Source organism: Fukomys damarensis, unplaced genomic scaffold (genome assembly GCF_012274545.1).
Source record: "Fukomys damarensis isolate Sample0158 unplaced genomic scaffold, DMR_v1.0_HiC HiC_scaffold_19, whole genome shotgun sequence".
NCBI classification, from domain to species: Eukaryota; Metazoa; Chordata; class Mammalia; order Rodentia; family Bathyergidae; genus Fukomys; species Fukomys damarensis.
In genome coordinates this window covers 43,094,289-43,117,761 of record NW_022900931.1, presented here as the reverse complement: position 1 = coordinate 43,117,761, position 23,473 = coordinate 43,094,289, and the positions used below count along the sequence as shown (strand labels likewise).

At 44.3% G+C, this 23,473-nt stretch overlaps 1 protein-coding gene across 1 annotated transcript in view; it reads right to left on the bottom strand.

Annotated features, from left to right (window-relative positions):
* Positions 1-23,451, bottom strand: part of Lmx1a (LIM homeobox transcription factor 1 alpha) — a 147,584-nt gene extending 124,133 nt beyond the window's left edge. The window contains exons 1-3 of the mRNA XM_010633919.1: positions 23,432-23,451; positions 22,855-22,952; positions 20,514-20,700 (exon numbers count right to left, since the gene is read on the bottom strand). Coding sequence (XP_010632221.1) covers positions 20,514-20,700; positions 22,855-22,930 — 263 coding nt within the window. The 5' untranslated portion in view covers positions 22,931-22,952; positions 23,432-23,451. The remainder of the gene's footprint in view (positions 1-20,513; positions 20,701-22,854; positions 22,953-23,431) is intronic.
* Between the last annotated feature and the right edge of the window lie 22 nt (positions 23,452-23,473).

Below are 23,473 nucleotides of genomic sequence, written 5' to 3'. Positions count from 1 at the left end.
GGAATAACAATTGGGTAGCAGCTAGAAAACCAACCCTCCCCCGGATGAACTACAAACTCCGGATAAAATAGAGAAAACAACTCTGTGAAGACAGTAAACCAAAAGCAGGCAGACATTGACAGCTGTCACCACGCGGAAGAAGGCAGTGGAACATGGTGATTTTCCATGTGGTGACTATTTAGATGAAAAATCTAGCCTTAAGGACTAGAAGAACTAAAGGGCAGAATCCAGGGCAACCACAGCAACCAGAAAGTGAGAGGAGAAACCTGGAAAGACTTAAAGAGGAACAGCCCCACATGCTAGGCATAAGCTTTGCTCAAATCTGCAGCCGAGTCCTGAGCAACACACATGCCACGTGGGCTGCAAGCAACCTAACTGAGGAACAGAGCTGAACCAAGATTCTAGCTATACCCGGCCACGGGGATGCACAGCATGCAGTTTGAGGTCAGCCAAGCTGACCTACTCCTGGAAATCTTTAAAAGACTCAAGCACTCTTGCAGGAACCTAAGAACTCAGGTTATCTATAATGCACCATATCCGGGGTACAATCTCTAAGCATTAACATGAGCCACACTCCAGAGAAGATAATCAACAGAAGCCAACCTCAAAATGACCTAGATGTTGGAATGAGCTGATGAGGATTTTAAGGCATCTATTATAACCATGCACAAGATGTAAAAAAAAAAAAAAAATGTTTTAACAGAATGAAAAAAATAGGAAATGCCATCAGGGAAATACAAACCACAAAAAAGAATCAAATAAAAAAATTCTGTAACAGCATTATCCAGTATAATTTTTTGGTCGTTTTGCTCTGCTTTTTGAGATGCCAAGGACTGACCCAGGGCTTCATACATGCTAGGTGTACTCCTAGCTCCCAGGATAACTTTTTGCAATGAGGGGAACACTTTTATACCTTTGCTGTCCAGTCCATACCAGTCGTCACGTGTGTCACTGAGCGTCTGAAGTGTGACTGGTTCCACTGATCCTGAACATTTGATTCAATTTTAATTAATTTTGAGGTAAATGGCCCCGTGTTGCTACTGGCTACTGTGTTAAGCAGTGCAACTCTTGAACAATATCAGGAAAAAAAAAATCTACCAGATTAGCTTAAAAGTAGATCAGAGATGGCAAAGAAGGTATTGATGAAGTCACAGCTAGGCTGATGCAAGTAATCCATTCTGAAGAACAGAGCAAGGAAAAGGATTGAAAAATTAGCAAACAGAATTGAGGTGGAGAGCAACTGATTATATATATTTCCAAGGTCTTTATGTCATGTGCAATGATAAAATATTAACTCTGAATATACTACGAGTAGTTAAGAATGTATATTGTAATCATCCTGGGAACAATCGCTAAAAATATTTTAATAATAGTAACAGGTATAGTCAAAAAGACAATAAGTGACTGAAAATGAAATTCTATTTAAAAATGTATTAATCAAAAGACAACCATAAAAGGAGAAATAACAGATAGAGGGCATAAATAGAAAACAAATAACGAAGTGGTAGGCCTAAATCTAGCTATATCAATAATGACATTAAATGTTAGTGGAGTAGACACTTGAATTAGAAGAAAGAGGTTTTCAGAACAGATTTTTAAAAGTCGGACTCAGCTGTATGCTGGCTATAGGAGATGCACTTTAAGAAAATAATATTACAAAGCAGGCAATCTTTTCTCATTTTAATTATTATACTGTGCTATATCTTTGAGTACTTACATCTCTAAAAATACAATGACTCCACCTTATATGAGTATATGCATGAATACCTATCTGTATGTAAATATTCTATACTCAGAATACAGTTACAGTAATTAGTGGTCAAATCTACATGGGCCCAAACCCAGGAGAAATGGTGGAAGGGATAATTTAGCAAACGAACACATCCATCATACCTTATTTCATTTCTCAATCAGCACTCGCTCCATCAAATACTCAGGTGGAGTACTGGGGGTAATTGTGTCCAGAAGAAAAAAAAAATCACTTCTCTTATTCTTGAAGAGTGACTTAAATCTCTCTGATCAGAAACACAACTGTCCCAGAACCGCTTGACTTTAGATGTTTCTGGAAGGGGCTGGTATGACCTTTCAGCACAGCCTGATGATTAGAGCAGGCAGCATCTCCCGGGTTTCGGCTCACACACTGCAGCTGTGACTCTCTGCAAGGAGCTCTGGCCTTGCCATCAGAAAGCCTGGACTGAGTCTACTCACCGCTCAGAAACCAGGAGACGGGACCTTCACTTAGAGTCCTGGAGACTCGATTCCCTCATCTCCAATGAGACTGAGGTAAAGACTCCAAGACCAAGGTTCCGTTCCCTACACCCCCAGGCCTTGCTCTCAGGGCCTGGACTTCCTCCCTCCCCTGTTCTCCACACTCACTCCTGATTCTTGATGCCTCCACTCAGGTCTCCATGCTCATTATGATGCTCCTTCAAATCCAGGTAGTATTAATCTCTCTGTTTTTGTTGTTTTTTTCTTCTTTTGCAATACTGGTGACTGAACCCAGGGCCTTCATACTGAGCCACATCTCTGGCCCTTTTTTGATTTTTTATTTGGAGATTGGGTCTCACTAAGTTGCAAAATTGCCCAAGCTGGGCTTGAACTTGTGACCCTCGTATTTCGGCCTCCCAGAGTTCTGGGATCACAAGCATGTACTACCAGGCCTGGCTAATCTCTTCCTTTTAAACTTTTAACTATTTTAATTTCAATTTTAAGTTTGATTTAACATGTTTTCATTTAAAATTTTTACATTTCCCATTGCATGTGCCGCTGTTCTACGTAGTTCTTCTCTAAACAATATAGTGATTTCTTACCCACACGTTTCATTTTTATATATATTCACCCTCCAACAAAATCTCATAGTTCTTGGAGCCAGGGACTATTGTTTAAAGGCACACCCTCATCACACCTGCACATACATCATGAAAACACCCATCCTACTAATAATGATGACAGTGTTCTTGTTCCTAAGGGAAGCAGTTCCACTAGGCTTTTTCTCGATATTCCTAAGACCACATAGCTATATGGCTTTTTACAGTTTTAGAAGCACCTTTATACAGCATGTCTTATTTGACATAAATTCCCTAGTGTCTCCCTTATAGAGGTGAACAAATTCAAGGTCAGTACACCTAAGCACAATGACCAGCTAAAATACAGGCAAAGAGCAGAGTAATAGTTGATCAACAAACGGGCTCACACAGACAGAGCTGCACCAAAATGCACAAAATGACATCATCATCACCAAATCCAGGGTGAGCGAGTCTGAATTCTTTACGAGACTGCAGACTGACCCACAAGCCTCAGGAGCAAAGCAAATAACAGGCTGCCCCTAGGTTGATTCACCGTGGCAGAGTTCAGGGGAAAAGGCCCAAGCAAAATGAACACATGCAGAAAATTCCAGTGACTACCGTGACACTTAGCTTAAATTCCATGACACTGATAATAATGAAGAAAAGTGCTGACATTTACTGTTTTATGTTATTTATATTCATTATCTTCATTAAAACTCACACCATTTCTATGAGGTTGGTAATACATTTCCCTAACTTTACAGGTGAACTGAAGCACAGAAACATCAGACAACCAATCAAAGGTCGTGTACCTATATTAAGGAGACCAGGGTTCATAGCCAAGCTTGACTCCCAACCACCCTGCCATCATTTCAAGACTAAACAGACCTAATCACATGATTCATTATGGAGAAAGCGAAGTGCTGTGCGTGGTACTTAATTAAATGGCAGTCCTGGCCATGATAGGAGTGGAAAGGAAACGTGTTCTTTGTACCCAGGAGGGGTCAGCTAGGGAGCCAGAGGTCCTCTCAGAGGCCCAGACCAGTCTTCTGATCTGCTGAGGCACAGTCCCAGGAGGCCCAGAGCCCCCCACCCCAAGGCTGGCCAGGAGGGAATTCCCATTTTCCAGCACATCCTCGTGGGTATTTCCCCCCAAAAGTCATGATTTTTTTTTTACATTTTATTGTCAGTGACATACCACTCTTTTTATTAACAGAAGTTTTATTGTGTGTTCCTTCCAAGTTGGAGGAAAGACTTTTCATGCAACTTAGTTTGGATTCTGAAATAGGAAGACAGAAAAGGGGCTGTAAACTAGGAATGATCTGTATTGATTGTTTACAAATATAGGGTTTCCTCTTTTGGGTTCTCAGAGCTGATTGCTCATAATTCTACAAGGTACCTCCAAAGTGACTCTAAAGAGTTGAGAGAAACCATAGGAGATCTCAAAAATACAATTTAAAGAGCTGTGCTCTCTTGTACAAGTGATCACAATTATCAAAGAAGAGTAAACAAATCCTACTTACCAAATCTGCTAAGAATCTTTCATTTTAGGATTCAGGTAACAGATAAATACTGGATAGTCACAGTAGCAGTTTACCCAGTTTATATAAGATTTCATCTGCTTTAAAACTCCTAGTTCTCAAGCAAGTATTTGTTACTCTTCATGTATTTTTGTTTTTTGGTTTTTTTTTTCCTGGAATCCAATTGTGTGTTTTTACCTTACAAGGCAATGTATCTGCTTCTATATCCTTTTACAATATTAGGTATCTCCACTGAGAGTTCTTACAAAAGTAATGCTGAGGTTTAAAGGTAATGAAAGAAATGAACCACTGGTAGGAGAATGAAATTACCCATGTGGACATAATCCACAATTGTCTGGCATTGCTAAACCAGTAAGTAAATTATTAGAGGGCATTTGTTGGATGTTTTATAAGCATAGGTAATCTCTACAATAGGGAAAGAAATAATCCCCCCCGCTTTTTAGGAAAAAAGAAGACAGTCATCAGACATTATCAGAGATGGAATTTGAGCCCATGTCGGGGGGAGCCCTGTCTGTGTGTCTTCTTGCCTTCCATTCACATAATATTATTATCTCCATGAGAAAATGTTCCCAATTCATAATATTTTCCCTTTATTCCAGATCACTATTTCTTAGACTCTTAATCACTTAGTATCACAAGCAACTTCCAAGATTATCTGATAAAATATATGAACCCTCTGCCCTAGAAACTTTCCCCCGCCTCCCTCCCTCCCTCCTGGAAAATAACTCAGTAGACCCTTCATGGGCATCCCAAAAGAGAATTCAAGCAAAACTCAAGTTTAAAATCTCTTTTCCAAAGACAGACTCCAACTCTGCTGGGTTTGGTTTGGGTTTTATTTTTGGTTTTGCTTTTTCTTGATTCCTTATACTTTCTCCTCCCCTTTTTGGCTTCTGCAGAAGTTTTTAAGGAATAAAATAATGCCAGCTAATAAGAAAAATATAACCTTCCCCATAGTTAATAAAAACAAAAAACAAAAAAACCTTGCTGCTCCCAGCCATCATTCCTCCAACACCCTCGCCACTTCCACACGGCACCACGCTGCAACCAGCTCAACATCTGGGGATCAGCCTTCTGCCTTCTCTTTCCCTTACTCCCGCACCCCATTACTCCAGCACCCCTCTAGAGACCCATAACACCCTTACACTTGCTGGACCCCTCCCACAAACGTGCTTTTCCCAGACACTCGCTGTGTACCCGTGACCTTGAGTTTTAGGTTCGCTTGTGACTGACTGGCTCAGTTACTTGTTTGCCGGTGTTGTTGAATCTAAAGATGTAGGTTGAGTCCCCACAGAAACAAGCGGAGTTGATTCAGTTCCCTCGCCACAGGTTGCACTGCAGACTCTATACTCACTAATCCTACATATGCACAATTCACACCAGGAGAGCGTATGCCTGTGTGTGTGCACATGTAGGCGAGCATGCACACAATGAAAGGGCAACTCCAAGCACATGGTGCATACTCAAGGAGGCTGCAAATGACTGTGAGGATTAACTGACCCCCTTAGGCACCAGTGCGACATCAACTTCTTTCCATCAGCTTCTCCTAAAACCTCTATTCGATTCTAAGAGTGAATAGGTGCTATCTAAATGGGTGCTACACCAACTGGAAGACCACAAGCAGGACATAATTCTCTCTTCCTCTTGTCCCCAGAAATTAGCGCGATCTGGTGTAAGTCAGGAACACAGCTACCTGGATTCAATGGCGTGCTACGACTGGTGGTGAGCCTTCCCGTATGATAGGTGATGTGAGCTTTGGAAACGGCTTTTCTCTCTGATTAACTAGCAATGTCAGGGCAAAGCTAAAATCACCTCACTGTCACAGTCCGGCCTCTGCAATGCAAACACATCATTAAATTTTTAAGGGAGCTCATTGGGGAAGTCCTTTAATCCTTTAGTAATTGAGTTGGGGAAACAGACCACTGCTGGAAAGCATTTACCTGAGCTGATATTAACTAGGTTTGGCTACTAATGGTTTTCCAACAACCCCACTGTGTCCATGCTGCCATTTAAAAGTGCATTTCATTTGGCCCTTGCTCTTTAACTGTCAACAGAGAAACTGAAAATATAATACACCATTAAGTATTGTAATTTGTATTACAGTTCTTCACCTAAGTCTCCCTTCTAGCACTATTAAGCTCAGTCTAAACTAAGCCCTAACAACCAGTTGACAAATAGAAAAATCCATTCCATGAATCAGCTAGATGTCTCAAATAACCCATCACTAATATATTTCCCACTGAATTTACTGGCCATAGAAGCACAACAATTGGATCATACTCAGCTTCTTGGCAACATGAAGTTCAGGATAATTCCCTTCTAGACTAGGAGGTCTGGCCCTTATGACCTGTGCTCTTTCCCTTTCTTCAGGTCATAAGGATGTGGCAGCCCTAGATCTGAGGGAAGATCCCCACCCAACTGTACATTGCTCTCCAAGTACCCATCAAAATATAAACATCCCACCATTGCACACAGTAGAGACTTGATGACCAGAATCCACACCTCAGAGAGCTCAAGGTAAAAGCATTGTGGTAAATGGGATCATCTCAAAGGGGTTAAACATTCTCCCCAGCTCACCTAGCCAAAGCCAAGGCAAAAAACAGGATTAAAGCTTAAGGATTCTGAAAACTTAGTGTTTTCTACTTGGTCAGTTGAGCCTCAGGAACCAATTGCTGTGGTTTACATATGGGGATTTGGGGGTGTCCCTCAAAGGAGTATGTGCTAGAAGCCTGGTACTCAGTGCAATGATACTGAGAAATGGTGGAACCTTCAGGAAGACTTAGTGGGAGGTAATTAAGTCCCTGGGGGGTACTGCCATAGGTAGGGATTAATATGGTTCTTATGGGACCCCAGCTAGTTCCCACAAAAGCAAGCTTGACCCTGAATCCCTCTGGCTCCTGTCTCACTATTTGTCCTCTTCTGCCTATGTTCCCACCATTGTGATATCAACCACCATAAGGACTTCTACAGAGGCCCAACAGATGGGGCCGCTTGATCTTGGACTTTCAGTTTCCAAAGAACTATGAGCCAAATAAATCTCTTTTCTTTATAAAAGTTCCCAACCTCAGGTATTTTGTTATGGCAACAGACTAAGACACCAAGCAGACAAGAGTGCAATACTGTACAAAACACTACGGTGTGGTTGACAAGGAGAATGTTGTCCACATCCTGAACTCCATTCTTTTGAGCGCTCTCCCAAGTATCACAGGAAGCAAGAGCTCTTCAACTGAAAGGCATGCAGATGTTTCTTTGCCAAGCACAACTGGCCTGAGGAGGCTTTAAAATTTGTCCTGGGGAACTGGCAACATGGTGGTATATTCTGGACCACACTGTAGCCAAATAATCTCTGCATAGATTAGGAGCAGAAATAGAGAAGGGACTAGTAAGGTTTACACTGAGACTACTATTGAGAAAGGAGGAAATGGCTGGGCTCTCACTCCACTGTCATTCCCAGGTCCATGAACTTCTGTGGGAAGCTTCCCTGGCCACCTTGGCAGAGGCCCTGAAGGAAAGTAGACCCACTTCTGCCAGCCTCTGTCCAGTGATGACTGGTTCTAGCTAAGGTACTGGGAAACATGCAAAAGAACAAAGGAGCTCAATGGTTAGGAAAGAACAAAGCAGAACCTGTTCCCCAGTGTATCCATGACCCTTTCCTAGGTATCTACCCTATCAGACAGATGTCTGACTCTCCGGTGGATCTTCGATCTCTTCCCTTCCCTGGCTAAATGCACCTCAGCCATTGTTATGATTTGGATAGAGAGTATCCCCTAAAAGTGATAATAACCATACAGCCGATTTGCTGTTAGGAGGTAGGTCTGGTCAGAAGAGCTAAGTCACTGGGGTCGTGATCTGGAAGGATTTATCCCCGTTCCCAGATCTCTGCTCAGTTCTCTACTCTCTGACCACCATGATGTGAGCAGCTTCTCTACACTATGCCCTTCTGCCATGCCGTTCTACCTTGGAGCCAACTGACTATGAAACTATGAGCCAAAATACACCCCTTTTCCTTCAAGTTGTGTCAGGTAGTATGTAGTATGTCTTGGTAATGAAAGAAAAGACTAAGACAGCCATCAAATAGGCTTAAACTACCCTATCCTAAAACATCTTCCCTTTGTTCTATCTCTGCCCCATGTACTATCTTGTATTCTCCCATTTCTTTCTCTATTATCTTAAGAGTTGGCCACATCACTTTTCTACTTACTGAAGTTTTTACTAAATACAATCTACAAAATGCTGCCCTGTCCCCCATCCCATGACTAACAAAGCTAGTCTTTGTAATGACTAACTGCCAATTTCAAGGGCAAAGAGGTAGCCCTAGTGCTCAAAATTCCCCACCACTGTCCTGTTTTCCCTTACCTGGCCCCCTTGGTGTTGCTTCCTGTTTCTTCTATTCTCTTCCAGATTCCCCCAGGGGCCCCTGATAGCTGGTGCTCCTGGAAGTTTCATCTGTGGTCCCTCTGTGTAGCATATCCTTGGACATCCTCTTCTTCCCATATTTATGTGATAATATATTCCAAAGACCTCTATCCAGGCTGGTTTCCAGATCTTCTTTCACAGCTGCCCCTTGGACATCTCCACCAGAACATCTCACCAATAACAGCACATCCACAGTTATTGTCATTACCCAGCTCTGTCTGCCCCAAACTCCCGTTCTACTCCCTGAGTTCCCTGTATCTGGTATTGAGAAGATGATCACCTCATATCTTCTGGATCATTATCAGACCTTTCCTCTCTGTCACCCCTTTCCTCGGTTAAAAATGATTAAGTTCAATCCATTCCATGTTGAGAATATCTTCTAGATCATGTTTATTCTCTCTACTCCCAATGCATCCGTCTTAATTCACATCCTTGTTCTCTCTCACAACATATAGCAGCAACTATCCAACTGGTCCACCCAGTCTCTACCCAGTTTCCTGCTGGTATTTCCACTTGCCACCAGAATCGCTTTTCTGGAAAATGATGGCCACCCCATCCCACTGCTGAGAAATCTCTGCTGGATTCCTGCTAACCACAAGATGATATGGACAGACCCTCACCAGGTACACATGCGTCTCGCTGTCCACAACCAGCTCTACTCCAAATACAACTTGACGCAGTGGTCACCACCATTTCCACAATTTAGTGGACACAGGGACCAACGAGCTCCCTTTTCAGGACTCCCTCCATTCACACATGCTTCTTCTGCTGCTTGTAATTCTTTATCTTCTCTCCTTTTCCTACATTCCCACGCATTCACCAAGAGCTAGTTAACGTGTCAACTCTTCGACAACTTCAGGCAAGTTGTTGGTTGACTAATTCATGTATTTAATCAACATGCCTTTGTCAAAAGCCTCCTGTCAAGCACTTTGCAAGATCCTGGAGATAAGGTGTTAAAAATCTAGACAAGAGAGTGCCTTCCCTCATAGAGCTTATAATCTCATAACACAGATAAGAAAACTGTGTCTATAAATGCATATGTAGAGATATTTCAAATTGTGACAAGCATTATGAAGATAATAAATAGCACGTATTAATATAGAACCAAGGGATCTAGATAAACTGATTTTCTGCTGTCTGACCATAGCACTCTTAAAACAAGTTTACTCTTTTGTAAAGCATCTTTTTAGTTTATATCTCTGAACAGTCTCTGCTAGACTATTAATATGTCAATATTTTCTTTCATTCATTTCTGCATACCTGACACATACATGAGTGTAATAAAGTCTATTTAATAATTAAATGAATAGATGATTTAATTACTGAACCAATTATTTATCACTCATTTTATCTTAAATTTGAGAAATCCACATACAACTAGGTAAAGTACATTGCTAGTGTATTGCCTGAAATCTCTAGTTTCATTAAACACTAGTTGACAAAGATTAAGTTCAAACATACACTTCATCTGTCTAAAATTGACTGGAACCAGTTTTAAGAGAGCAAGTAGCTTCAGTAGTGGGAGAAATAATGCAATATAGGAATATTAGTTTTTCAGTTTAGCCAGCCCAAGTGTCATCACACAAAAGAGGGATGTCAGCAGTTCTGGAAATCAACCTCACATGGACATAGCAAAGTGTTTTCTAGCTGAGGCCTGGGCTTGTATGAAATATAACACAGTTCAGAAGAAAACTTGGAAAGGGGTTATCCAAGGATGGGATGGACAGTTGCTGGTTGGTCCCAGTGGAAGCTATACTTGAGGCTCTAGACCTGATATTAACAGTTCTGCTACCCAATGTTCAGACAGGTGACAGAACAGCCACCAAGAGCAAACCCTGGGAACTGAACAAAAGAAAACCAAATGCTGTCTACCTTTCTGTCCTTTCTCTGTTGGGGAAGAATAGTCATCCAAGATGAACAATAGAGACCAATACAGATGGCATGGCTTCGGAGAGGAGGCACTTGTGAAGGCGTTTAAGAAACATGGGTGATGAGCATGCGCCACAGCTTTCACACACACTTAGGCAATCCCCAAACCCTGAAAACTTCCCTAAAAACCACCGAATCCTATAAACAGCTGCCTATCAAATCTGAGAATTGTGATCTCACTGGGGTTTGGACACCAGAATTCAAGCAACAGGACGTGTGACAGTGGAAAGGCCACTGGCCCAGGGGTCAGCACCTGGGGACAGTATCCCAGCTTCTCTCTTAACCAATAGCATGATGGGGTGGGCAAGCTATTAAACTCATAAAGCCTTGGTTTCCTTGTTCTTCATAGGATGCAAGGGGGAAATGCAAAAATTTCTCACCAGGTAACTTTCAAAAAATGTTTGTGAGAATTGATCTCTATCTAATACATGTGAAGATTCCTTGAAAATTGTTAAGAATAAATATTTTAACCAAAAAAAAATCTTTTTATGGCATTTTCTACAAGCCAAGCATTGATTTGCACCCTCTACAAAGATTAACTGAAAATGACCCAAAGAGATTGGAACTATTATTATCATTCTCATCTTAAGAGAGGGAACAGGCCCAAAGCTAGTGAGGCCCTTTACCCAAAGAAACACAGCAGATGAGTTACCCAGCAAAGATTTGATCCCAAACCCACCAGCCCAAGTCTACACGTCTCTTGACTACATGGTGTCAGGTTGCTGTACGTGGCTCCAACAATGCATTCAGGGTTTCAGCACATCAAACAACAACAACATCTCTCCCCATAGAGTGGTCCGTATTTCATCAAATGGCTTTTTGTGTTCATCACCTTAAATCCTTGCAACAAGCCTAGGAGGCCATTAATATTCTGCTCCAGTGTGCAGAGGAAGAAACTGTGACTTGAACATCTCTTGACAGCAGCCCTTGTGTTTTGAATCGTTATTTCAGTAATGGAGAGAGAGTATGGTATCCAAACCAGTCATTCCCACCTGTCTACCTGCTTCTATGTCTACCTGTCTATGAACATAGACTTTTGAAATGGAAGGTCCCAAGCAACAAGAAAGCAAAGAGAAAACAAAACCCAGAAGATGACACACCACAATCGCGACCAGGCTGACACTGAAACAGAAAAGCAAATAAAGTGTTATTTGCATTCAACCCCAAACCATCTAGACTACTGGTCTATTCTCTCTTGGCTCTAAAATTTTACCATAAGATACTCTTTCTTTTGACTGAACATCCTTCCAATAATAACAATAGCACATTATCATGCACATCCCAGTGTGAATTATGTCACTACATTGTCTCCCACTGACAGCCAGCTAAGAGCAGGCTCCTAGCCTGCACAGAGTCATTTAAAATGTAAACGGTCATAAGAGGGTTTATAGCAAAAGGCAAGGAAGAAGGCAAAGTTAAGCTAAGATCCTAAAAATGGGGCTAGAAAATCCCATAGTGTGATAGTTGAATCCAGGAATGCAGGGTGCACAGCGCTCTATGGGGAAAAAAAAGTGCAGGAAGCAAGCAAAACTCCAGCAAAAAGGAGGCTAAAAAGAGTCCCCTAAGATATTCTTCCCCTCCAGACCTCCAGGCTACCTCAAGGCACCGCAGAGCTGTGCATGTGTCCTGTGAAGATGGTGGCTGTCACTACCAGGGAACACACGCATAAAAGGAATCCCTGTCACAATGTGAGAGGGGCCAAGAGGAGAAAGGGTGAGGGGAAGCCAACAGCAGGGGAGGAAACTCTAGATGGTTATGTTAAAAAGGATTTGTTCCAGTGTCAAAACCAGAGAACTCTCCCCTTGAGCCAGCTTCAGGGAAGGAAGCCTGAGAGGCAGAGCTGAGGTGGGATGCTACCAAGGAGGCCCCAGGAAAGTGGCTGAAACAAGGGAAGGGGAAATAGGCCAAAGGCAGGTGTGGCCATAAAACTCCACCTCAGGACCATGATGGCCCAGGAATGCCTGGGATACACTGAAACCAGGCTCTATGGTTGATGTGAGTCCCACAACAAAGGGCTCCCAAAGCCACCCTGATTCTCTACGGCAAGGACAGCTCTTCCATCCAAGCATCACAGTACTCGCCCATTCCTAGTTCTCTCCAGCGACTGGGACAGGACTCAGTGACCACTGCAAAAGTCCTTTTCCATACAACCACCAGCTCCTTTCTCTGGGCCCCATCCTGGGGAGAAACACCAACTTCATCTCCTCCCTGAAGCTGGTGGCCCCAGGCCAAGCTGGCATCAACTCCCACCCAGGCTCAGGCTGTCCTGGTGCTCAAACAAAGACATATTCTGACCCTCCTGCAGAGAGAGGGGGGCCTGTTTCTAGGACCAGAGGGAGCTGGCCTTAATCTGCTGCACAGTGAATGACAACAATGTTAAGAATGAAAATATGGTTTGGGGGAATAGTCCCCAGGAGCCCAACATTTTGGTATTTAAAGGAACTTTAATGAGCTTAAGAAGCTAATCTGGAGTTCAGGAGGGGGTGTTTTGTTTTGTTTTGTTTCCAAAAATCCTTTTAAAAGCTCCTGAGGCTTGATAGGGAGGAGGCAACCCAATTGTAAGTCTAGGAGTGGCTGCTGTAACTGAAGGGGTGGGGATGAAATGAGGACAGGAAACTGCTCCAAAGAGCTCTTGTGCAGCAGCAGAACCGGGTGCTCAAAAGACAAAGGATGGGTCCTCAAAAAAAATGGTTGAGAATGAAGGATGCATTTACATCCTAGCAGAATGTTAACCAGGCTTCTGACAGCCCCAGCCCCAGGCGCTTCTCAGACCCACCACAACCTACCTCTTTGTGGTGGCAGGACACAAGTCAGGAGCCATTAAAGTGCCAGCATTAAGGTGCCAGAGAGGTTTTCAGGGAGCCTGAAACGGTCACCCAAAAAGTAAAGGTCACAAAACCATGCCAACCTGAGAATAACACCCCTCACCAACTATTTAGCCGAGTCCTACTGCATAACTGGGACACCACATGCAGGACTAGCGTTTTGTACATCTAAAGGCTCAATAGTTTCCCCCAAGCGAGAATACTGAAAGAGTCCAGATAGACCATAAGGATAGCTGCGTTGGGAGAAGGGGCATGACATTGATGAGACAGAGTTTAAGTGATATTTTATGCTTGCAAGAGTCAAGTTAACAGAGTTGCACAGTGAACAGTGAGGGAGGGTGAGGCAGAATGGGACAGAGCCAGACACGAAGGCTAAATACAGCACATGGCCCATTTCCAGCAAGGCTGAATGCTTATGGTATTTTTCATATGGACAGAGTTTATTGGGAAGATGAGAGCTGACAGTCCAATCCATAGTGGCCAGATAGCTCTCAGGCTTCCCTGTTTTATCAGAGTAATGATAAAGCACAAATCTAACGACATGGAGGCCTACTGAGTCAGGAAAGCCAGACATATCTGCCGTTGTCCAAAGATAAGACCTCCAAACTGGAATCTTGGGAAGCTAGAAGAGATCAGACTCTTTCATGTGACTGCAATACAGGACCAAGAAAAGTGCGGTCTACTTTGTGTTTTCAGCCATCATGCCATTCTGGCGTAGTAATGGGGAACCTTAAGTGGTTAACATAGATTCCAGCAAGATGACTGGCCTTGCAGATAGTTTGATAGTCTTCTTTACCACTGAGGAGAAAAACAACACAGATATCATGTTTCAAAATCCTTTCTTAACTACACAGATGGGACTATTTGTGATGGAACCAATTACACTCACCGGGTAAGAAACTGATACAGGTTTTGTTTTATTCTTTACAAAATGTCTTCACTAATACTTCAGTGTTTCTGCTGCATTCCAATTGCATCTGCTAATGCCAAGAGAAACTTAATCCCTATCCTAAGACTCATTTTATTTATTTTCAGTAGTGTGAAAACAAACATGTAGCAAGATTACAGTGTTTACACCTCCTTTTTAGCCACTATAGCTCTAATCCTCCTGCTAATTAATGCCAGGGCCATGGCAATTTTATTAATTTCATCTTAGTTAAAAATATACAGGCAGATCATCCTCTTTACTAAAACAACAATTTGACATTTAGAAGGTGATCGTTTCATTTCTGCAAGACGGTGGGCTAGGTTCCACTTACGATATGACAAAGAGACCCAAAGCTGCGGTCAACATTGGTCAATGATAACACAACTAACGCTAATTACGGTAAGTTGATGAAAACACCCCATATCACGCTCGGCAAAGAGACCAAGGAGAAACATAAATCCCCAGGAGCACTGAAGCCAGAGTCTCCCCTTCCTAGAAAACAGGTTGCTCTAAAAGGCACGAAGGAGAAAAGGGGGTGTTTTCTAATGTGCGCTCTGATTTCTGTTTCAGAACCTTTTCTGTACTCTGTTCCTAAAATTACCAATGCTGCCAAACCAAGTTTGGGGAGGCTGCTGGCAACAGTTCTGTTCTAATACCTTAGGACATGCTGAAAAAAGCATACAGGGTGCTTCTGAGGGGCTCTCAGGCATGTCAGGGCCAGGACACAACCCTCCTGGTCCTCCCACCTGGGGACCCTTCTGCTACTGGGCAGAGAGTTGGGGAGACGCCACCCCCCACATAGCCCCAGGCCCTCATCTCTCCCCAAAGTGACTCAGCTCAGCACCCCTCTCTGAAGAAGTGAAAGAAAATTTAAAACTCCATGTCCAAAAGAGTTTTTTTAAAAACAGAGCTAAGGTTTCATCGTTAGGGCAGAAATTATTTTCAAATCTTTCTCCTGTGAATGTGATAGACTGTGTTTGTTTTTTCTCCCATAATTCATTTCCCCGTGCTGTACAACTGTACTTAATAATCAAGTTGACATGATTCAATATTGGTTATTTTGAGCTTATAAAGTTCAACAATCACATTTTGTAATATGCATTTACTCCAAGAAGCTTTCATAAATTGCTGGTAAAATAAGGACTATGGTACAGTCTTGTCTAGTTTCTCACTTCTAAATACTATAGGCCAAATAAAATGATTTATTTGGCTATAAAAATACTTAGCTGATGATTTAATAAATGAAGTTCTTCTCAGCAAAGAAGCAGTGCTTGCTCCTTTCCCCCAGAACCTCAGAATTTAAAAAGCCACAGTAAAAGGGCCTCTCTAAAATTAGCCTTTTGATGAACATAAAACATGTAAGTAAAAATGAAACTAAAAGGACAGATAATGAACTGTCCAAACAGTCCTTAGCACTGAAATAAAATATCACAAGCTATTTTCTAGCCAGGTAGATGACAAAAGTCCCAAGATTCTACAGCATACAAAACCGGATAACTTTTTTAAGTGTTAGCTTATGTAAGCATCAAAAGAACCCATAAGCCTCCTCTAAAAAGCATTGTTCATATCTCACATCCTAATTCCCAGAATACTATTAATATCTACTTCTACTATCTAATTTTATTTCTTTTTTTTTTTTTTAAGATTTAGATTCCAAGAAAGTCTAACCCAGGGAGCAACATATACAAAAAGAGAAAACACCTCTGCGCAAGGAATGTTTCCAATCACCCTCTAAAATTAAAACAGAAAAAAGAGCTAAGTCCGCCCGCCCAAACACAGCCATGGCCTGTGGACTGTGCTCATTCTCAGCTAAGCCCCCTGCAATTTAATGCAGACATCAATTTATTACCTAGCCCCATTTGGATTTTAGTATTCCTTAAATTTTATTGTGCCAGGAGTGCGGCCAACAAAAGATAAAGTAAAGCAAAATCCTAACAATCGCCTCTGTAATTTCATCTGTGGGCTCCTTTTATGAGTGACTGCATGCCCAATTTTGATCTCCAAGTAATGTAACAGCAATAAAACCAAACTGACCCCTTTCACACACACACCCCTCCTACACTACCTTGATAAAATGCAGAATTGGTTCATTACTGATCCTAATAGAGTGCATTACCTAAATCGCTTTTGCTCAGAGCTGCCAATCAGCAGGTTCAAAGAAAAACACAGAGAAAGCTCTAAGGGTAACTTCCACTTTCCCCTATTTCAGACCCTTTCTTTGGGAATCAGGTCTCCTCCAAAAGGAAGGGAAGAAAACCAAGTGGCTCTGTGAGGAAAGATTTCCCAAGGCCTGGGATCTGCTGACATGTGGGGAGTTGTGATGTTGTGAGAACAACCCGGATGACAGCCGTACTGTCCCACACTGTCCCACACTGCTCCTAGGATGTCCAGAACAACCCAGGGAGAGTGATAAACTTCATATGTGAGGGGGGTGATCCCTGCCCAGCCCACTGAGCTGCTGTGCACATGAAAGGAACGATATAAACTTGATTTAAATGTGGGATCCCTTCCAGAAGCCTTAATTATCTATTGCATTACAACATTCCCATTTATTCAGCAGTTTCCTCTGTCTCAGACCGAGGTCCAACTACAGCATTTGCTTGGAACAAATTCAGGGAAAACTCCAAACTAACCAGATCAGAGAGGATCCCATTAAATAGCAAACAACAGTTACGTAAATAGACGTCTGCTAAGCTTGAACACACTTGGGTTGTCTGCTAGCTTTCAGCAACAGTGAGTCAATTACACCCAGTTTTTAAACAGCCACCCCTACAGCAACCGGATGTGTTGCATCCCAGATCAGAGTTCCATCCATTTTTTAAATGTTATCTTTCCACTTAGTTCTTTTTCCTCAATTACATCACAAGCACCAGAAGTTGCACCCCAGTTCTGAATTTCTGGACATCCATAAATCAGAATGCCACACTTTGGCCTTCAAGGATTATTTGTTTTGGGTGATCAGAACATAAGATGCTCCTAGGGGTGTCGTTAATGTGTGAGACAAACACATAGTAAAACATACTAAGATTTCAAATGAGCAGCTGTGTGTGTCCAAGCCATTCAATTTCTTTCTTTTTTTTTTTTAATTAGAAAAACTTGGGTGTGTGGTATCCTGACCATGTAACAGCTAGTTGATAGCATGGCATTTGCACTTTCTAAGTGGCTGCCCGACACCATGGCAATATGGCTAATAATTCAAATGCAAAATTGCTCCACGACCAGAAACGTGTACACAAATGACTAATGTTGAATATGGTAAACCCACTTTGTTAATACCATGCTTAAGACTGGCACCGAAGACGACACATTAGTTATACATTCTTTCACTTAAATGTGTAAAAATAGCAGTTGGACTTCATGAACTTTATAGAGACAAGGGTGCTGCCCAAATATTCCTCTTTTATTAAGCATCCCATAATCATTATTGTCTCATCACTTCCATTTCACCTTCCTTCCCATGCACTCTGTCTGGGCCTCAGCACGTTATGAGATCCACCTAAAAAGGGAAAGTTACTTGATTAATGCATTAAAGCGGGGAAAAATGCTGTGATTGTTTCATGAGTATGTCTAAAATTGAGTCACGTCCCTCTAGAAGATAAATATCTGGTCATTTCCAATGGATTCTGGTCAATACCTATTCCTTCCTGCACTTTAAGAAGAGGAGGCTTTCAGGAAATACTGATGGTTAGCAAGACATACATGGAAAAAGTGCTGGGCTTACAGGCCTCCTGAAGGCAAGCTCTGACATTTTTTTCTGACTGTCCTTCCTCTACAGCCTCACCTAGCTCAGTGCCTCACTTGGTAAAAGCTTCTGAATAAAGGAATTTGTCCTGAGCCTAATTTTTTTTTAAACACTTCTTCATTCTCTCCTACAGCCAATAACTACACAGACTACTAAGACTATCAAGTATATTAAAATCCTGTTTTGTTGGAAGAAGAATGGGACTGGGATATGGGGTTGTGTAGGGGGGAAAGGGGAAATTTAAGACAAGAATAATTGAATTTAAAAATCAATTGACAGGCTGAGCACAGACTAGTAATGATAGTGAGTTGTGAGCTAAAGAGTGTGACCACATCGATTTTGGACATCCACGTTTCAGTAAACATGTTAAAATTAAAATTAAAACCCTTCATTGTAACACCAACACCTCTCTGAACGATGGAGCTCACACCCCTCTATAAAATCTTCTTGGTTCAGGCCAACAGCTGGCAAGTTGATCCCTGCAATTTTCTCTTTGCAGAAATAGCCTTGTGAGGGGAGAACCGACCTTCCTGGGCTAATAAGCCCAGACCGCTCCAAACCTAGAGGGCTACAGGGGAGGGACATTGTTGTGTTAAGTACTTTACAACAACTGTTTCTTCTCCTCTTGACACAGCCTGACTTCCTTAAAGAAGATTTGATGGGCCAGACAGCTGTGTTGACCCTTAAGCCTTCTCTGATTCGTGATTTTTTTTTTTAACAAACAGAATAGAAATTCACAACCCAAATCCTTTCCTAAGCTCCAATACTTTTGAATTGGCTAGTGTTAGGCTTGAAGGGTGTGGGCATTTCAGTAATCTATAAGCAGAAAGATAAAGAGTGGTCCCATACAACACTGACGTCTTTAGATGAAAAGCAAAAGAGAAAAAAGCGAGCAATCGACCTTTATCCGAAGGGGATACTTGAAGTTGTGTGGGCAACATCTGCTTAATTACCCCAAAAATCACACTTTTCACTCAGACACTGTGGCCTTAAACAACCAAGAACAGAGACAGGCATCCCTTCTCTCAAAAACACTGACCACAAGGATCGCTTTGTGGCCATGAGGAGCTTTCGCTTCCACATATATTTCTGCACTGTTCAACTCATCCAAATTTGTTTCAAAACAACAACAAACAGTGCCCACTATTCTGTCCACGAGGATAAAAGGCTCGAATTTTATAGCAAAGGAGCACTGAGTGACAGCATTTTCTGGTGCTAAGCACTGGGTCTAAGCACTCTGTCGGTTTTCAGTAAGCCTCCCAACCCACAGAAGGGAACGAAGAGATTTCTAATCTCCCCCACACCGTTTGCTGTGAAGTCCAGCACACCCCTTTTCACTGTGTGATCTCAGGATCACAGGAACTGTTTCCCGTGCACAGTGACCCCCCTGTGATTATTCTCATAAAGTGCTGCCCCTTTCACTCACTAGTGACAAATGCTGAGTTCTCCTGCGCGTGCAAGCACACGCCCATCCAGTTAACAGATTACAGTCCTAGTGTACAAACCCGGAGACCTCCATTTCAGCCACTTTTCTTTCCTCCAAATCCTCCACAGGCCTGCGAAGCCGATGTTCCTATATATGATAAGTTTTTGCGAGGACAAGTCGATCCCTCTTTGTCCTCTGCTGAGCTCCCCCACGCCATCCCAGGGAGTATAAGGAAATTCCTCTAACTCCCTTTCCCTCAGGCATTACACACCTCTAGCTTTCTTATAACCCACTTTCTTAAATACCTGCCTCGCAATTCTCCTCAAAACACTCCTGTGAACGGGAGGACACTGGACTCGCTGCGTGGCAGAAAGCGCCCTCAAATTGGGTGGGACATATCGTGGAGGAGGGGGCTTCCGATCAGGCCCCCACTTCTGACCTAACGCCTCCTTCTCCCCAGGACTCTGGAGAGGCATAGGAGGAACTAATGTAAGCGGGGAAACGCGCACAGGGTGCAGAAAGCGTAGACATTGTGGGGGCTACTTCACCCCTCACCGGCCCCTCCGCGGTACAGACACCTGGGAAAGATGGACTGGAACCCGCAAGAAGTTTCTGGTCACTGGCGGCACAAGGAGCAACCCAGTGACAAGAAGAGGTGGGATGTGGCTTAAAGGGGTCCGCAGACAGTGGCCTCTGGGAAGAGGGAGGGAATCTAGGCGAGCACAGAACTCAGCAAACGCTCGCGCTTCCGGAGCTCCGTCTGTGGCTGCGCTCTCTGGCGCGATCTCTGCGGCCCCAGGGAGCGTAGAGGACGCTGGTGAAGGGGAGACCTACGCGTCTGGGGCGGAGGACTGGGTGCCTCTTACACCTTGCGGAAGAGCACAGAGAAGAAGGAAGAGGTCGCCCGATGGCGCGGCACTTACTTCTCATAGTCGTACTTGCAGTACAATTTCTTGTCCCGGTAGAAGCAGGTGGTCTCCAGGGGCTCTTTGCAGGAGGCGCACTGCACGCACTGCTCGTGCCAGAAGCTGTCGTTGAGCCGCAGCAGAAACCTGTCCGAGATGACCCGCTGACAGCCCTCGCAGACAGACTTTGGACTCACCGCTCTGCCTGCAGCCGCAACAGACGTGCGCGGGTGAGCCTCCCGGCCGGGTCAACCGCGCCAAGCCTGCCGCACCAACTCTGCGCCCCTCCACACTTTTGCCCTCCAACCCCAGAAAGTCCCGGATCACCAGCCAAGCAGAGAGGAGGAAACAGTGGCCTTGCTAATAAACGGGGAATATGTGGGAAGGTTTAAATTCTAGCGGGGCTAGGTGTAAATCAATGAGTGGCCTTTAATTTTCAAGCACACCCACTTACACGCGCGCAAGAGTGTGCGCCACCGGTAAAATTAGATCACAAATAAATTTGTGCGACCAGACTTACTACGTCGTAATTATTAAATCCCTCACTGTTTTTGATCTATTAACTATTTTTAAAGCTAGGTAAGTAAAACTAACTTGTCTTTTTCATTTGTTAAAATGTTATGGTATTTTTTTTTCTTTTACGGAAGCAAAATTTTCATTTCTTCCTAAAAAGTCCCGTGGGTACAGGAAAAAAAAAATCTCGCCCCAGGCAAACCCAGTATTGTTCAAACCAATGAACCCCAAACCGCTGAGTCTTGACTGACATGCAAACTGTACATGGGTTTTTCATAATTAAGTGTCAAAATAGACAACGGGGAAAACGCTCGGGGAAGCTAAGGAGGGTGACGGCCGGGATGGCACAGGTCTGAGCCTTCAGCACCCAGCTTTCAGGAATCCTCTCCCGACTACCCCCTCCCTCCGCGCTTTTTATTTATTTTTTATTTTACTTATTTATTTTTCGAGGAAAAGAAATGCTTTTATTTTTTCCCCCTGGGACGACGCCTGGCCTCCCTTGTTGGCACTTTTTACAAGCATCTGAAGAAGCTCTCTCCTGCCAGCCACAACGACCTCCAGCTCACAGTGCCCCAAAGGCGATCCTCCTGCATTTTCCTGCTAGGCTTATCCCGTTGTTCCCTTTGGGGATTGGGCCACCTGGCTTTGGGGAGCGGGAAAGAAATTCTGGGCGAATAGACGAGATGATTGTCATTTTAAAATTTCTATTTTCTTTCTGCCCGGTCTCAGTAGCTCTAGGTCGCGACCCCAGCACTGGCAGCGGAAGTGGGCCGGGTGGAGGGCACGGAGCGCAACCAGGCGCACTGGGTTCTGAAGTCCGCGAGCCCCGTGGGCCGGTGCCCTCCTCAGGCGTTAGCCAAAATGCCCACTTCCCCAAAAGGGAGGCTGAAAGAGGAGGGCGCACGGTGGGTGATTTAGGTTTAATTGCAGTGTTGGGGGTGGGAGGTGGAATTCTTTTCTGGATATGGTTTCTCCAGCTGAAATGTCGTCTTTTTCCTCCTGCATCTCGCTTTAGTGGTTCCGAATAAGGAAAAGAGGTTTTAAAGGGCAAAAGGAAAAACGCTTCTAGATTTTTTAAAAAAGATAAACAAACAAATAAAACGTCATTCCTCCAGATTTGAAAAGCGACAAGGATGGCAGAGGGAGATCTGTAGCAAGAATCTCTGGCCCAGGCTCTGCAGGACGCATGTTGGTCACTCTCCTGCCTCCTTGGACTCTGTGCGGCTCCGTGGTGGCTGCGAAGGGGCTGGGAGTGGGTAGAGGAGCCCACCGGACCTGGGATCCAACTACAGTTAATTAAAGCTGGGGCAGGCAAGGGCCCCGCCGCGCCTGCTAATCCCGGGGCCTCGCTGTCCACCGGCCCGGAAAAGCCTCTCGGCCATGCCCAAGACTGAATTGAGGCTGGAGCTGTTGGAGGGGCGAGAAGTCTTCCTTCAACTTGGGTGTGCTCCTGGCCTCGGCGTCCTATGCTCGCCCCCGGGCCTCAAAAAAATCAGTGGCATTTATCAGCCGTCGATCAGCTCCATGATTAAAAAACCCAGCCCTGGGTAATTTTAATCACTTGCCACTCAAACGCCTGCGAACAAGCTCTCCCGCCTCTCATGGCTTTAGGGAATTCGATGCCCTGTGCGTGAGGCCCGCGGAGACTTGTTGGTTTTATTGCGTTGGGACAGCTCAAAAGCACTGACAGACAGACGCAGGCGCGCGGACAGACAGGGAATGGGCTTCACTGTGTGCGAGAAGAGGGGCTCTAGTACCCCCATCGCCGATCAGGGAGAAGTTGGGATCTAGAGATCTGGGCCTGGAGACAAGCGGGTGCGCGGTGGCGCATGGCCCCTCTACTCACCGAGCAGCGAGGAGAAGGAGGCAGAGGTCTCAATCGCGCTTTGGAAGTTCTCCTCCATCTTCAGGCCGTCCAGCATGTTCAGGCCGGGCCAGGAGGACCTGTAGAGGAGAGGAAAAGAGGCGCCTGGTGTCGGTGCCCGCTGGCAGTCAATGGCCAAAGCTGTGCGCTCCTGAGAAAGGACGGAGGGAGTGTCCAGGGCGACCAGAATAAGCCAGGAGGGCAGAGTCCAGGCAAAAGAAAGGCGAGGTGGGAGGAGAGCGACAGTCACAGCGAACTGCTCTGACTGATCTGATTTCACTCGAAGTCAACGCGTTATGTACTTAGGCCTCCGCCCCCCAACTGCGTTTCTTCTCTTGCCCCTCCACCCCCACCCTCGGCTCCAGGTCTCCCATTCCGAGACCGACTCCGCCCCAGCCTGTACTCCTGTGGGCCCTAGGGACGCCTCTGCGGGAACTCGGCTACTGGGAAATGATGGAGATAAAAAGAAGAGGTGCTCTCCGTCGGGCCACCGGGCCCAGACGCGCGAGGAACGACCACCGCTACAGCCCGCTCCCCGGCCCCCGCCTTCCGCCCTCACCTGCCCGGGGTCGGAGCTCGGCAAAGGGAGGGACTCGGGGAG